The 14,108-nt window shown below is 57.8% G+C and overlaps 7 protein-coding genes across 7 annotated transcripts in view; 3 read left to right on the plus strand and 4 right to left on the minus strand.

Annotated features, from left to right (window-relative positions):
• Positions 1–47: 47 nt before the first annotated feature.
• On the minus strand, positions 48–1,445 carry CHGG_00658 (uncharacterized protein; the record flags this gene model as incomplete). The annotated part of the gene is made up of 1 exon (XM_001219878.1): positions 48–1,445. One exon carries the CDS (start codon positions 1,443–1,445, stop codon positions 48–50), a length of 1,398 nt encoding a protein of 465 aa, XP_001219879.1.
• A 907-nt stretch (positions 1,446–2,352) lies between these two features.
• On the plus strand, positions 2,353–3,072 carry CHGG_00659 (uncharacterized protein; the record flags this gene model as incomplete). Its single annotated transcript, XM_001219879.1, has 1 exon — positions 2,353–3,072. The coding sequence occupies one exon, from the start codon at positions 2,353–2,355 to the stop codon at positions 3,070–3,072; it is 720 nt and encodes a 239-aa protein (XP_001219880.1).
• Positions 3,073–5,433: 2,361 nt separating this feature from the next.
• On the minus strand, positions 5,434–5,744 carry CHGG_00660 (uncharacterized protein; the record flags this gene model as incomplete). Its single annotated transcript, XM_001219880.1, has 2 exons — positions 5,434–5,640; positions 5,703–5,744. 2 exons carry the CDS (start codon positions 5,742–5,744, stop codon positions 5,434–5,436), a joined length of 249 nt encoding a protein of 82 aa, XP_001219881.1.
• A 209-nt stretch (positions 5,745–5,953) lies between these two features.
• Positions 5,954–8,682, plus strand: CHGG_00661 (uncharacterized protein; the record flags this gene model as incomplete). The annotated part of the gene is made up of 5 exons (XM_001219881.1): positions 5,954–5,992; positions 6,071–6,924; positions 7,119–7,231; positions 7,492–7,835; positions 7,894–8,682. The coding sequence occupies 5 exons, from the start codon at positions 5,954–5,956 to the stop codon at positions 8,680–8,682; spliced, it is 2,139 nt and encodes a 712-aa protein (XP_001219882.1).
• Positions 8,683–9,498: 816 nt separating this feature from the next.
• CHGG_00662 (uncharacterized protein) lies at positions 9,499–10,705 on the minus strand (the record flags this gene model as incomplete). Its single annotated transcript, XM_001219882.1, has 2 exons — positions 9,499–10,467; positions 10,601–10,705. 2 exons carry the CDS (start codon positions 10,703–10,705, stop codon positions 9,499–9,501), a joined length of 1,074 nt encoding a protein of 357 aa, XP_001219883.1.
• Positions 10,706–11,181: 476 nt separating this feature from the next.
• On the plus strand, positions 11,182–13,498 carry CHGG_00663 (uncharacterized protein; the record flags this gene model as incomplete). The annotated part of the gene is made up of 3 exons (XM_001219883.1): positions 11,182–11,354; positions 11,410–12,147; positions 12,238–13,498. 3 exons carry the CDS (start codon positions 11,182–11,184, stop codon positions 13,496–13,498), a joined length of 2,172 nt encoding a protein of 723 aa, XP_001219884.1.
• A 255-nt stretch (positions 13,499–13,753) lies between these two features.
• Positions 13,754–14,108, minus strand: part of CHGG_00664 (mitochondrial 54S ribosomal protein YmL8) — a gene marked incomplete at both ends in the record, with an annotated part of 963 nt that continues 608 nt past the window's right edge. Inside the window, one exon of the mRNA XM_001219884.1 lies at positions 13,754–14,077. Within this exon, the coding sequence (XP_001219885.1) occupies positions 13,754–14,077 (324 nt within the window). The remainder of the gene's footprint in view (positions 14,078–14,108) is intronic.

Here is a 14,108-nt window from a genome sequence, read left to right on the forward strand (position 1 = left end):
GCCGACGGCATCTTGGAGCATCTGCGTGACGATGTCGACAGCTACGCCTAGCATCCCGGGGCGGCGAGATATAAAATTGAGAACGAGGTCGTAGGGGCGTGTATTCTTCTTCTAGGAGTTTGATAGCGAAGCGGGTCTCGCTTGGATAGTAAGCCTCGGAAGTGCGTGTAAAAGGACAGGATGTCGTCGGTGGTAGAGAGGCTCTTGGTGTAGCCCGTCAGCATGATGCCTAGGATTTCGAGGCCGGGCCTGACGAGCTTATCAGGGGCGGCGGCGGGTAGTTGATCGATGAACGGGCCCAACTTCTCATGCCAAGCCAAGTCCGTAATAATATGATTTGTCGGGACGTCCAAGCCACCAGGTATGAGCTTTTCCAGGGGCTTCACATCGAAGAACTTGGAATAAACCTTGAGCATGGAGGGAAAGGCCGGTAGAGGATCCGGGGTCTGGCTGAGCGTGATCGGGGGAGCTTCTTCCATCGCAGCCAAAAGGATGGTGTGCACCAGGTCGTTCCAGATGTAAGGTTCTCGCAAGGCATCGGGTGTTGCTTCTTCCATGACTCGGATGGCCGAGCCAAGGCGGAGAGCACGCTTGGCCCCGTTCAGGAGGACAGAAAAGACGTGGGCGTCCGGCGTGGTGCCTGCATTGCGCATGACCTCGTAGATTTTCCAAGCCGCGTCCAGCTGGTTGGTTGAACACAAGGCCCGAATCATGGCCGTATATGTCACGATGTTTGGAGAGAGGCCGCGACCCACGACACGCTCGAACGCTTCGGCGAGCAATCGCACCTCTACCGGTGTCCGCCGGTCTTTCCAGTCATGGGGCAATGTGAAGAGCTCGGTAGCCAATGCCGCACAGCGACGGCCGTGGATATCCGCTTTGGGGTCGTCAAAAAGACTCTCAAAAAGCCTGAGCGCAGCCAGCTTGTACTTTGTGTTCTTCGTAAGACACCCTGCGATCTTGAGCTTGGTGTTCCAGTGAAGAGGGTGCTTGTGCTCTTGTAGCGCTGCGTATATCTCGGCCACCAAATCGGGGTCACAGTCGGACATGGTTTGCCCGAGGGTCCATTGTTGGAACCGGTAGCTGCTCGGAGGAAAATAGCGGAGGAGGTGAATGAGTAACTGGGGGAGTTGGATCTGCTGGTCCTTCCGGCTAGCTTCCGGCAGTTTTGAGTACCATATGACGAGGACGGAAAAGACGTCTGTCACGGCCCAGCCTGGCGTGCGGTCTGCTCCGATGGTGGCTACTAGCAGCATGGCGACGCTCTCGAGCCGAGAGTCCAGCGCAGCTTTCATCATGCCCAGCCAGTTGGATTCGCGGGTTTCTTGGGGTATTGCGAGCCACGCTGACCTCATGTCCTCGACCGTATTGAAAGCTAGGAGCTTCTCGAGAGTTTCCATGCCTTGGGTTTCCATGCCTTCGGTTTCCATGCCTTCGGTTTCCATGCCTTCAGTTTTGTCTCTACTAGGGTAATCTGCCTTGACTTCATTTAGACGATCAAAGACGACTTTTGTATGCTTGTTCCAGTCCCTGAATTGTGCTTTGATAAAATCAATGTTTTGCCCTGTGAGCTTTTGTTGTTTCTCTAGCGAGAAACGAATGCGGTGAAACCGGTCCTTCGGATACGCCCATTTTTTGCTGCGCAGCTCCCTGTGACGGAAGCGGCCTCGGTTTAGTTGATCCCCCAAACCTTTCAGACCTCTCTGCTCGTCTCTGGCGGCCCCTTGGCCTCGTTGCGGCTGGTCGGCCCTCGAGTTTTCCTGTGTTGTTTGCTCGGCGGGGTTGGTGGGAGAAGGGTTGTTGGGCGTGGGGCTTGAATCGGTAGAACCGGCAGCGTTAGGAGCAGCAGGATTGGTATGAAGAGCCCTTGAATGCCGCAAGTGCAGGGCGAATCGTGCGTTTAAGGGCCAGGGTCCTCGTCGTGTTAATGTGGCACACGTCCGGGAGGCCTGCCCGGCATGGCGCATCATTGCGACCGGACACGGCTCGCCGGGTAGCGGCTAGTCGAGTTGGGGGTTATGGGATATCGTAGCCTGTCTCGAAGGCGCAATCAACGAATCCAGAGAACATGGAAGCAGAAGTTTAACATGCGGCCGTGTGGTATCCGTAAATAATTTCTCGGTAAGTGGCGGCGTACAGTACAACCCATGTTGCTTGTAATTACATACCTACAATACATGGCTTGGGGCGCGGCAGGCAAGAGTTTAGCGTCGCTCGAGGTTCAGCTTCCCTGCAGCCACAGCATGTTTCCACTTCAACCATCACAAACAGAGGAAGAGCACTCTCGACTTCTTTCATACATCCACCGAAACCCAGACAACCCACCAAAGGAACCCGCCACCCAATCCAACAATGGCTTCCCACGCAACCCTAAGCGCAGCCTCAGACGACCGTAAAGCGCGCCTCGCCAAGCTCAAATCGTTGAAGCGCAAGCAGCCGACCGAAGCAGACGCAGACGAAACCGAAACCACATCACAAAATGACTTTGTTCCCACCGCCACCACCACCACCCATCCCAACGACAACAACACCCAAGACCCACCCACCCAAGACGTAGCCCGTCTGCACCTCTCCGGCCGCAACTACGACTTCGAGACCAAAGGCCCGAAGCTCGGCTTCGAGGCACCGCCCACACTAGCCCCCGGGCAGGCGACGCTGGAGGAGCAGGCGCGGGACCTGGAGGAGGAGTCGCGGCGGCAGGAGGCGGCGGACGCGGACGCGCAGCAGAGTGGCGGCGCCGCCATCGACCTGTTCAAGCTGCAGCCCAAGAGGCCCAACTGGGACCTCAAGCGCGAGCTGGCGCTGCGCACCGAGGTGCTCCACGTGCGCACCGAGAACGCCATCGCCCGCTTGGTGCGCGAGCGCCTGGCTGAGAAGAAGGCTGCTGCAAATGCTGGGGCTGGGGCTGGGGCTGGGGGTGGTGCGGGAGGACAACAGGAGGGAGATGCGGAGGCCGAGGGTATGTTGGATGGGGCGGCGATTGTGGAGGGGATGAGGTTGCGGGAGCGGGAGGAGGAGGAAGAGAACCGGAGGGAGAGAGAGGCGGAGGCGGCCGAGTTCGGGATGGCTTGAAAGGTGCACAGGTTTGGCATCGTCTGGGCGAGGGAGGGATATGGGCATTGCATGATTGGGCGCCTTAGATGGGATTGGCTTTGCAGATTGGTGTTGTTTTATTTGGCGCTGCCGGTGAGCTACATGGATCCTACAAAAAGTATGGCCTATGATACCCAGAATTCCTATCCTCACCTACCCCTGCCCATGGCCTGTGTTAGAGCTAACCGTTTGCTGAAGGGGCTGAGGCTTCTCTGCCGCGGCGGCGACGGCTGCCGGGGTGCCGGTGCCGGTGGTGGCGGGAGCGATGGGCTCCTTCCCCGGTGGCCCCGATCATCCCTATCCCGATAACGACCAGGACCATGTCTGTCACCCCTGCCCTCCCGTCTCACTGGAGATCTGGACCTGGAACTCGAGTATGCCCGCCTGGTATATGAGTCCTTTCCACGTACATCAAACCCGGGAGAGCCATACCGTCTAACCTCGCGACCACCGCGCTCGGATCTCGCCGGAGGAGAGCGCCGGGGCGAAGGAGAAAGCGGCAGCCGCGAGCCTCTAGCCTGGTAGCCGCGTGCCGGGCTTTCCGAGGGGCCGCGAGAGTAGCGATCGCACGAATCGTATGACGGGTTGCGGCCATGGGAACCTCGAGGTGAAGGGCTGCGGTACTCCCTCCGCCTTTCCTGGCGCTCGGGGCTGCGGGTCCGCCTTGGGGCTGGAGACGGGGATCGGGTAGAGATACTGGATATTGAATCGTAGGATGGCGATCTGTGCCGCCTGGGGGGTGGCGAGTCCCTCAAAGCGGCGTCCTCGTCCAGTTCCCGTTCCCGTTTCCGGGCCCTTTCTGCCTCTCGCTTGGCTAGCTCTTCATCGGCCACCCCCTTCCTATGGCCATTGTCAACGTCTCGTGGAAATGGGTCACTGGGGACTAACAACCTACTTTTCCTGTAAAGCGTTCGGGGTTTCACTTGCGAGTTTCGGTAGTAGCTTAGGATTGAACAATTGTTGTGTGCGAGAAGGCCGGGCAATATAGGGGCGCTCTTGCGGCGCCGACTTGCATTCGTACGAGTAATGGCGTTCTGTGTCTGTTAATAAAGAACGTGACTTTTGCATGGGGCGGTCACTTATCTCGTTTCAGGCACTTTTGGCATTGCACGTTTGATGGGGTAGCCTTGGATGGCCCGCTACGGCCTCGGAAGGAATGCATTTCGGCTTCTGTGAAGGGATGGTTTCGTTTCGTTGATGGCTATAACAAGCCCACACATAGATTTCCAGATTATAGTTCAAGACCAAAATTCGAGGGGTGAACGATGATGGATAAAATCCGTTGAGAACCCTCGCCGGCTGTCGCGTGCTGTTGCGTTGGCGAGGCGCTGGGCTGTTGCAGCGCGAAACAGTCAGCGTTTGGGTCAATTATTATATCCACTGCTGTAACATATAGCAAGGGCAAGAAGTGACGTTGAAACCACGGGGTTGAGCGGTTCTCTGTTTGCGCGTTGAGTGTTGTTGAGCTTGTTCGGTGATTGAAGTGAGATTGACCAGCCATGCCGTATGAATACTATTACCGTAATGAATACACAAGCCCAAGGACACATACGGGTCACCGCCTTTTTTTTCCTTTTCCTCCGGCAGAATTTGAGCCATTCCCTCTGCATTGGCTGCGCACGGACTCTTCTTTGTGCACTTGTTGCTCTTGACCGTGTCTCACTGGACCTTTCTTCGTCCTCGGGGACCTTCTTGTCGTTGATTATCTATGCATACCTGGTTATGCTATGCAAGAAACGAGGATCAACTATGGATCCCTAAGCCAGAGCTTATCCTCATTGCTCGTCTCACTGAGGTTTGTCGACACGTGCAGTCAACTTTTAGTTAGGCTGGCCAGCTAGCCAGTGAATCTCCAGAGTACCGAAAACTGTGCCTACTGGGACAGCTTGAAGGCTTGAAGGAGGATTTCAAAGCATGTACGCCTGGCTTGCACGAGCAGCTGGCAAGAGCCTTGCTTCCATGCGTTTAGGTTGTCCCCGAGCATGCGGATGTCTACATTGCCGGTATTCACAGTTGATGCAAAGAAACTACCTATCAAACTTTTGGCTGTAAACTAAGTTAATCGCTGCAATATTAGCTCAGTACCTCTGTTATTTATTTGACCTATTTCCATCCCTTCCTTGTTGCATTTCACGACCTCGCTATTTGGCAGGTTGGGTTTGAGGGACAAGGGTTGGTTGGGAAGAACCAGTGTGGGGCCTGCTGAGTGTTAAAGCCGCCTTAGGCCTCCGTCACCTGTGGAGGGGACCGCACAGGCAGAGCAGCCTCCTCACCAAGAATTCCTTCCAGGTTCCATTGTGCAACCACATCTGTCCGGGACATCGCACCCCCCTCCTTGGCTCAGATCTCCCATTCTTCAAACTGCCCAATTGTGGCGGCCTTGCTTCCAGACCGAGCACGGACGTCTGGAATTGCGACGCTCAAACAACTGCGGTCGTATTTGACCCGGTTGACGATATTGTGCACCAAATCAACTTCAACGCTGCATCCATCCATCGCAGCAGTATCTCGCACGCACTCGCTGCCTCTTGCTGCATCGCGCCGTTGCTGTTTCGGGGGAAATCGTCAACCTTGCCTGATTCCTCTGATACCCCCCACACGATGATTACCTGCGCTCTTCCTTCGGTCTGGACAGCCCTGCTCCGTTTCATTTCTTGATTTCTCCTCGGATCCGTCGTCCCGGTCTTGCCCCGGCCCGGCCACACACTGGAGCCGGTGTATCCTCCCCGCTCGCTCGCTCATATTGGGACCGACCATCCCGTGCCCTCGTGCCTCGATATCGCTGTCTCTGGGGATTGTGTACCACCCCGTGTGTCTCCCGGGGATATTTTGAGCTGTACCCATGGCTGCTATTCCCACCATGGTGAACGACGTAGGGAAGAAGATGTCGTTTGCAAGGGTATGTGGCCATCGATATCCCACCTCCACTCTCGGCTTGCTATCTGGGGGCATTTAGCTGACATTATCCTGCACCCAGGTCGCCGCAGCGTCGACGCCCAAGGGCTCCAAGCCTCCTGCTACCACCAGAGCGCTCGATTCGGCACCGCCTGTCAAGGATAAAAGAGACACTGCCGTCTCTATGGCCGCGCCTGCCATTGTTTCTACCGTCGCCGAAAACCTCGCCGTATCATCGCCCAATATGCACCAAACGGCCGGCAATGAGAACCCCGCCGACTCCAAGATCGTCAGCGGACTGAAAGACCTCAAATTGGAAGCAAAGTCGCCGCTCAATCTCGTTGTCGACGGGTCTCTAGCGGGTATGCCCGAAAGGCTGAGCAAAGTTAACAACAGCCAGACCCCGTCAGACGACACGTCTCAGCGAGCCGACTCTAGCTCGGAGCTAGGGACTAAGCCCCCCAGTTTAGACGGCAAGAGTATCACCTCCGGCACGACATTCGCGCTGGACGAGAAGGAATCACTGCGGCCCGACGACAGTGCAAGTGTCAAGGCCGCTGCGGAGGACGACGATGCGTTTTCGATTCGCGGGTCCTATATGGCTAGTTCCCGCATGGGCTCGGACGTTGCGGCTCGCATCCAACGTATCCAAATCGGGGATATGCCGCCGCGGGGTCTTCCTGCCCATCACATCTTGGCTGGAACCAAGAACCAGGGTGTCAGCACACCACAAAGCGGCAATTCGGACAAGCAGGTCGTACCGGATCCGAAGGTGTCCCTGGTCGGTGGCACTGCGACTCCTGATGCTCTGGCACCAAACGCTTTCTATAGCCAGAACCCCGACGATAAACTTCTCGAGGCAATGCAGTCACCCAAGGACCGCATATTCTTGCTGAGACTCGAGCAGCAAGTCATCGAATTTGTTCAGGACTCGAAGTATGCTCCCGCTGCCACAACCTTACTCCATTTCAGGCACTAACACAACCCTTTAGAGAGCCTTACATGGACTTGCCCCCGAGCAACTCGTTTTGCAGAATGTTGACCCACAGGCTTGCTGATTATTATCATATGACACACTCTTATGAGGCAGCCGCGGGAGCCGTGCGCATCTTTCGCACACCTTTTTGCAGGATCCCCCCCTCGTTGTCGAGTATCGCCACGGTGAGCACGCCCGCCAGCGGTTCACCCGCCCCGGTCGTCTTACCACGGAAGATCATGCGCCGTGGCGAGGACGGAGAGTTGGGTACGACCAGTGCCGGTCCTTCAAAGCCGACGTCAGAAGCGGGTAGCGACTCCAAGGACAAGAACGGCCCATCGAAGGAGAAGTAAGAATTCCTACCGCATCCGTGAGGATTGCTCGTGCTAACCGTTATTCCAGACTCACTAGAGAGGAGCGTGAAGAGGCATACAACAAAGCCCGACAGCGGATATTCGGAAGCGTCGAGAAGACGGAAAACCCCAACCAGGGTAGGTTTAGTGTAAAATATTCTCATGTCCTCCCAGCTAATCGTGGGACTATAGACGGCGAAGATAGCACCGGCGTATCCCGGGCTAGCTCAGTGTCGGCAAAAGATAAGCCCAACAACGGCAAGAGGAAGACGAAGCGTCGAGACGACTCGGAGAGCTTTGAGTCGCGGTCTCAATATGTTGCCTGGTGTGGTCCTCAACATCCCACTTGGGGTCCCTCTGCGCCCCAATATTTCCCGGTGAACGCAGCCCCGTTCAACGGGCAATTCCAGCAGCCATATCCCAGCGCACCGCAGCCCATATACCCGCCAGGCCAGTCATTCGCGCCGCAGATGGTGCCCAACAACGGGTTTAACCCTCAATACGCCGGAATGCAAACAGTAAGTTTTCCAGGTTTGTTCACCTTATACTGTCTCCCGCAATCTAACTCGGCTGTAGTACCCGACGCCACCTATGCCTCCGGCCGTCCCACAAAATGTCGGGCAAGCTGTACCCCAGGCCGTACCCCAGGCTGTGCCGCCGCCGCCGCCACCGCAGCAGCAGCAACAGCAGCAGCAACAGCAACAACAGGGTTACCGCGCCCCTAATCCCATCGGTGGCCCGTACGGCAGTCCTGTGCCAAGCATCTCACAGCCAGCGTGGCCCCAGCAAGGCTATACTCAGAACGTATACCCCCCTCGGTCTAGCCCCGTGCCCCCGCCAGGGGTTCCTTATGCTTACGGGCAGCTCCCGGCGCACGTCAACCCGAGCGATCCCAAGAGTCAACATCCCATCCCGGGCAGTTATAACCGGCAAGCCTTCAATCCGAAAACGCAGTCGTTCGTTCCGAGTAACGGACTTCCTCTGCAACCGCCGCCGCCGCCGCATGTGTCTGGTCCTTATGGAGGATCGAGCCCCCGGCATGGTAGCCCGCAGTTCCACTCGCCGCACATGAGCTACGCCGGCTACCAGCAGCCACTGCCACAGCCGGGGTTTGGCCCCCCTCCGCCCGGGCCATATGGTATGACGAGGCAGGGTTCCAACAACTCGATGCCACCGTACCACGGTGTGCAGCAGCCTCCCCATATGCAACCGCCGCTGCCCCACGGCCCACCACATATGCCTCCGAACGGACCCATGCACATGCCTAACAAGCCGGCAGGGCCACCTCCGGGGCCGGGTCAGACGTTCAGTCATCTCCCCACCTACGGCAACCCCGCCACATTGCCGCAGAAGCCTTCCACTTAAGAGAGGAGTTTAAGCATTGAGAGCGGTGCCAGGAGTTAGATGGATACATGGTTCATAAAGCGTAACATGGTCGGTGGGGCCGCATGCATCGGGGCGTTTTGGGAATACAGAGGCGATGCTTGGTGCTGTTATTGTTGTTGGAGAAGAAAAAGGATCACCGGGACGGAGCAACGAAGGCCCTCTCTGCTCATCTCCGAAAGGCGGATACCTAACGACGAAAAGAAACGGGCGGGTGGCTGTTGTGTGGTGGTTTGGGACGGTTGCACGAGGTGGCCGAAGTGAGACATCGCAAAGACTAATGGGGCGATATAAAATTTCTGGCCACGATGGCACCACCATTATTCAGACCTATAGATGTGCAGAATAAACTCCAAGATGAATGCCATCCGTTTTTGTTCCGTGATCAAATCTCATATTGATTGCCCCTGGCCGTTTCTATGCTACGACCGCCGCCCAACGCCATGGCATCCCATTTTTTTTTAGCGTGTAGAGCCAGTTAATATCTCTAGAAACTTCACGCCACCTAGAGACGATTTGCCTCAGAATGGTGTGTTACACTCCTTCCTCCCCCAACATGTAATCAATGCCGCCTCACTGCCCCGCCTGTCATGCCGAGCGGGATGCCCTCCCCGTTCTGATCCCTACTCCCCCCGAGACGACCCCTCCTGTGTGCACGAAAAGCCTAACCCAACAGGCGGATCAAAGTGAGACAGAGACAAGATGGTGGGATATGTTGCGATAACAAGAGAATTCCGCCTGAAGAAACCCCCCGCTTTACCCTTTTCTTTAATCGTAGTATCATCCCTTTCTTGCTTCCTACTCGGCAGGCTCCCTCGGCTCCCTGGGCTCTCTCGGTTCCCCGCGGTGTCCGCCGCGGCCACCGCCGCCCCGCTTGCCTCCCCTCCCACCGCGGCCGCCGTCCTCGCCGTCCTTGCCCTTCTCGCCGCCCTCCTTGTCGCCGCCCACCAAGGGCGCGGTGGCGAGGCGCTGGGCAAGATCGATCTGGGTACGGATGGTGTTGGCCAGGTAGCTGACCATGAGCACGTCCTGGACGTGGTTGTTGAAGTCGGCCTCGATCTGGGTGGCCGAGACCTTGGGGGCCAGGGACAGGGCGTTCATCAGGTATTGGCCGAGTGCGTGGCTGCCGTCGCGCTCCTCGTCCAGCACCTCGCCGACGAAGCCCGAGACGCGCTCGAGCAGGTCCGACACGGACTCGAGCGACTGCGCGAGCGTCTCGATGTCGGAGATGACGGGCGCCGACCGGGCCTCCGTCTCGGCCGCCGCCGTCGCCGTGCCCAGCGCCGCGCGCTCCGCGTCGCTGAAGAGCAGCTTGTGCGGCACCTCGATGAAGAGGCAGGACTCGGCGGCGCGCTCGGGCGAGACGGCGACCGGGGCCGAGATGTACGCCTTGGTGGCGATGGGCGCGCCGGGCTCCGTCGAGATGGTCAGGTGCACGGCCGGGTGCGGGAAGGTGCCCGTCTCGGGCGAGGCGAAGAAGTTCTGGATGAGGGCCGAGAAGCTGTTGAGCTCGTGCGAGGTCGTGTACCACCCGAGCAGGGTCTCGCGCGGGGAGGCCTTGAGGGTCAGGGCGAGCATGTTCTTTTGATACTCGACGTCGACCTCGACCTGGTCTTCGTTCTCCGTGTGCGGGATCGCGAAGGTGCTCCGCACCTCGACCTCGCTACCATCTTCGCTGCGGGTGCCGACGAGGGCGCCGATCACTCTTGTCGACTGTGTGTCGCGGGTGTCGCGGCGGACGGCGTGGTCGATTACGGAGAATACGGCCTAGCGAAGGAGAACATTGTCAATGTCTTGATTCCAAAGTACCCAAATCTATACGAGGTTCCCTTTCACATGAAAAAGGGAGGTGTCGGGTACGTCTTGCGAACGGATGTGGTTGAGGGGTGGGCGGGCATACTTGGGGCTGGATGTGCACGGTAAGCGGGGCACTACCGGTAAAACCCATAGACGTAGGCGCCAGGGGTCGGGCGAGGTGGACGAAGTGCTCCTGCTCAACAGCCATATTGTCGAATTTCCTTCCTTTGCCTGTTCCTGTTCCTGAAGTGCTGGGAGTGGGCGTGGTGTGGTTCCCCGGTCGTAGAAAATTGGAGGAAGCTGATGGGGTAGGAACAAGGGAGTTGGGCGGGTCGCGGAGGATCGGGGAAAGTCGTCGCAGGCAAACCGGAGCCGTTCTTTTCTCTCAAGCTCGATCCGGGCGTTGCACCTCGAATTTTTTGGTTTTGTAGCGGGTGGGGGACTTGGTTGTGCGCGCTAAGATAAGCCCCGCCATGCAAAGTGGCGTGCAAGGCTACGGGGAGATTGGGACAGGGGACAGGGGTACAGGGCTTGGCAACTGAGTTTGAGTGGCTGTCGAACTGACAAGGCTGAAATATTTCATTTTCATACAACTTTTTCTTCAAGCGACCGACACTCACTACATCAACCATTAAGGGCAAAAATAGCTTCCGATATTGCGGAATTTTTAATATTAGCTTTAAGATGGCTCCGGGTGGCCGTGCTGGATTTCGCGGAGGCTCCAGCCGAGGAGGACCCAGTCGCGGAGGAACCAGAGGAAGGGGGTCGTCTCGAGGGAGAGGGAGAGGACGGGGAAGAGCAGTGGCACAACAGCCTCGAGGTGCCCGATTTGACGATAAAAGGCTAGCCTCCAAGGAGTATGTATTACTTCATGACGTTCTCATGGCGGTGTCCCTGGTGCTGACTGGACAGTGAGTCTGAGAGCGAGGCGGGGAGTGAGAGCCCATCGGACGACGAATCAGATGCCATGGAGGTTGATTCTAATGAGGAGGATGAGGAGGAGACTCAATCTGCCCAGCCTTACCTGAGCCTGATGCGGAGTCTCGTGGAGAGCGCGCCGAAAGCGAAGCGGCGGAAGCTGGATCACGCTTCGGCGGAGAGGCAGGGGCCGGAGTCCACAAAGCCAGAGGCGGCACCAGAAGCTACTGATGGCGAAGAGGATGGCGATGAAGATGGCGAGGAGCGGGATGTCGATTTTGTCGAAGAGCCAGAAGAGGACCCGACGAACGCGGCGCCAGAAGACTTATTTGACGAGGACGACGACCTGGATGTCTCCGACCCGTTTGAGGTGCACTTTGCGGACCCCAAAGAAGAGGTACTGCGGCCACGACTCGAAGCGATCCAGGGGAATAAGTGGCGCATGGAACGGATAGCAGCCAACTCGACAAGGGTCTTCTTCAACACTCCAGATGCTGGGGATGCGGCGGCCAAGCCGCTCCCGGCACCAATATCGGGCATTTCGGACCTCAAACTCAAGAAGAGATTGCAAGAGGCCATGGCTCCCAAACATGCCAAGTTTGACCAGGTTGAGCAAACAATAGCGCCGCTGCTCTTCAACTACCAGGACATGCTCTATTGCAACAGGACTGTTGCGGGGTCGCAGGGCATCAGGCGGATGGCCTCTCTCCATGCCCTCAACCACGTCTTCAAGTAAATGACCTAACAATGTTGGCATGACTGGCCGCTAACCCGTAGCAGGACCCGAGATCGAATCGTCAAGAATAACGCTAGGCTTTCTAGGGCTGATGGCAACGAGGATCTGGAGTTGAGAGACCAAGGCTTCACGCGACCTAAGGTGCTGATGCTCCTTCCGACCAGGCAGTCGTGCGTCAAGATGGTCGATATGATCGTCTCCATCTGTGAGCCAGACCAGCAGGAAAACCGGAAGCGATTTGAAGACGGCTACATCGATAAGCAATCAAAGTTTTCCGACGACAAGCCCGACGATTTCAAGGATCTCTTTTCGGGAAGCGACGACGACATGTTCCGACTGGGTATGAAATTCACCCGGAAGACAATCAAGTACTTTTCGCAGTTCTACAACTCGGACATCATCTTCGCCAGCCCGCTCGGTCTCCGCATGGCCATCGGCTCCGAGGAGGAGAAGAAACTCGACTTCGACTTCCTCAGCTCCATCGAGCTTGTCATTGTCGATCAAGCCGACGCCCTACTTATGCAAAACTGGGAGCACGTCGAGTTCATCTTCGAGCACCTCAACGTCCAACCCAAGGACGCGCACGGGTGCGACTTCAGCCGGGTGCGTAGCTGGTACCTAGACGACCAGGCCAAGCACTTCCGGCAGACGGTCATCTTCAGCGCTTTCAACACACCCGAGCTAGTCGAGCTGCTGCGGACACACTGCCACAACTGGGCGGGCAAGGCGCGGCTCCAGCAGGAGTCGGCGGGAACAATCCAGCACCTGCCGGTCAAGGCGCGGCAGACGTTCAGCCGGTTTGAGGCCGGGTCGATCGCGGCGGACCCGGACGCGCGGTTCGCCTACTTCACCAAGGCCATCGTGCCGATGCTAGCGCGGCACCGGGGGCGGGACGCGGCGGGCACGCTCGTCTTCATTCCGTCGTACCTCGACTTCGTGCGCGTGCGCAACTACTTTGCCAACAACCCGGCCGTTGAGAACGTCTCGTTCGGCACCATCTCCGAGTACGCCGACGTGCCCGAGGCCTCGCGCGCGCGGTCGCACTTCCTCAACGGCCGTCACAAAGTCCTGCTGTACACGGAGCGGGCGCACCACTTTAGGCGGTACCAGATCAAGGGGGTCAAGCGCGTGGTCATGTACGCGCTGCCGGACAACCCGCTGTTCTACCAGGAGATCGCGGGCGGGTATCTGCAGAAGAGCGAGCAGTCCCTGCTTGTGGAGCACGGACAGGGGGTGGTGAGGGTCATGTTTTCCAAATATGATGTGATGAAGCTAGAGCGGATTGTCGGGACGTCCAGGGTGGGCAAGATGATCCACGACCAGGGAGATACCTTTGATTTCGTGTAGAGGGTTGGTTATTTGTTCCATAGTTTGTTTGATGTTGCGTTGATAATGTACGCCGAGTATAAACAACACATACAGTGTCATACTCCCATATCTTACATCCATTCTTGATGTACAGTTCTCATGATGGATATGCAAAGGATGTCATGCCCCTTCCGCTCCACCCTGCCCCAGCAACGCAACACAGCCCAACCCACCTCATCCCTCCCAACCACACCCTCCCTTTCTCTCCCTCACCCCATCCTCCCCCTATCCCCTCTATTGCAACTTCAGCCCCTCCACCCTCCCAACCATCGCCTCAAAGGCCTCGCGGCCCTCGCGGCGGTAGCGCGTCACCTTGGCGATGTTCTTCTGGGTCAGGTCGGTGTGGGGCTTGCCCAGGCTGCGGTCGCGCGCGACGGCGGCGGCCGTCATGGCGAAGCGCATGTCCTTGGGCCCGTCCACCAGCTCCAGTATCGCCGACGGCGCCTGGTTGTACTTGTCCTTGGGCTCCGTCCGCAGCACCCGCGTGTACCCGCCGGGCCGCTCCGCGTACCGCTCGCGCAACTCGCCGAAGAGCTTGGGGAGGAGTTCGTGGGGGGTCTGTTTTGGGGGGAGGGGGTTGGTGGGTGAT

The sequence above is a fragment of the Chaetomium globosum genome, genomic scaffold (genome assembly GCF_000143365.1).
Source record: "Chaetomium globosum CBS 148.51 scaffold_1 genomic scaffold, whole genome shotgun sequence".
In the NCBI taxonomy this organism is placed as follows: Eukaryota; Fungi; Ascomycota; class Sordariomycetes; order Sordariales; family Chaetomiaceae; genus Chaetomium; species Chaetomium globosum.